The 1,080-nt window shown below is 35.3% G+C and overlaps 1 protein-coding gene across 1 annotated transcript in view; it reads left to right on the plus strand.

The window, feature by feature from the left end:
• Window positions 1–1,080, plus strand: part of PRKDC (protein kinase, DNA-activated, catalytic polypeptide) — a 212,101-nt gene that overhangs the window by 53,706 nt on the left and 157,315 nt on the right. The window contains exon 28 of the mRNA XM_004680043.2: window positions 171–270. Coding sequence (XP_004680100.1) covers window positions 171–270 — 100 coding nt within the window. The remainder of the gene's footprint in view (window positions 1–170; window positions 271–1,080) is intronic.

The raw sequence follows: 1,080 nt of genomic DNA on the forward strand, positions 1-1,080 counted from the left end.
AGAGGTTTCGTTTTTGGACATACAATGATTTGTATTTTGTGGGGTGAGGCAGTATCAAGCCTTGTAAAATAACATTTAAAATTTAAAAGCTAAGCCAATAAATTTATAACACTAATTTGTGAACAGTCAGTTATATATCTTTGAAAACATATTTTTATATTTGAATACAGGTACAATTCAACAATGTTGTGACACCATTGACCACCTAAGCCGCATCATTGAAAAGAAGCACGTTTCTTTAAACAATGCTATAAAACGCCGTACACCACGGTAGGTAATAGGGCTTTTTTCTCTGTTTTCCTGACATAAAATTAATTCTCAACTAATAGAGGGAAATCTAGGAGGAATGTGTGGAAGTAATAAAGAATTCATTCTAAACAAGGAACTTAACCAAAAAGTTAAAAAGCTTTATGCTTTAAAATGTGTGGTTTATGGTACAAGCTTGTCCCAGGTTGGGATAGTGGACTCAATTTCAAAATTAGTTTTGTAACTAAGATACTTATTTACCTGCAGTAATTTTGAGTCCAAATTTGATATGGAACTTTTTGTCTAGAATATTTATGAGCTAATAGAGAATGAACTTGAAATCAGTAAGTACTGAAACATCAGAATGGAAGTATGTTGATAGTCATGGCATGATAGAACTATGAAATAAAGCTGCTCAAAATCAAGGCTGGATTAATAGTCAGTTGTTTCTGTGTCCAGTCTTTGTTCTCATTACTACTCTAGCATATTTTCTCAGACAGAATTAGGGGATGTTGTGCTTCAGTCACTCTGGGTCTCTGCAGGGTCTCTAGGGCATTCTGGTTTCTGCTGATTGCCAACATTTTGCAGCAGCTTTGTCTCACGTAGATTGGATATTTGTTGTTTATAATTGACTCTTCCACATTCTACCATTAATTTATGGCTCTTGTTGGTTCTCATTGGTTCTCAAAATTGAGTATGCATCAGAATTCCTTAGCGGTCTAGTTAAAGCATAGGTTGCTGGGCCTGCCCTTGAATTTATTTCAGGGCAGATGAGGAAGATGAGGCCGAGAATTTGCATTTCTGCCTAATTCCCAAATGATGTTGATATAGTCA

This window comes from Condylura cristata, unplaced genomic scaffold (assembly GCF_000260355.1).
Source record: "Condylura cristata isolate star-nosed mole 26May11 unplaced genomic scaffold, ConCri1.0 scaffold00009, whole genome shotgun sequence".
In the NCBI taxonomy this organism is placed as follows: domain Eukaryota; kingdom Metazoa; phylum Chordata; class Mammalia; order Eulipotyphla; family Talpidae; genus Condylura; species Condylura cristata.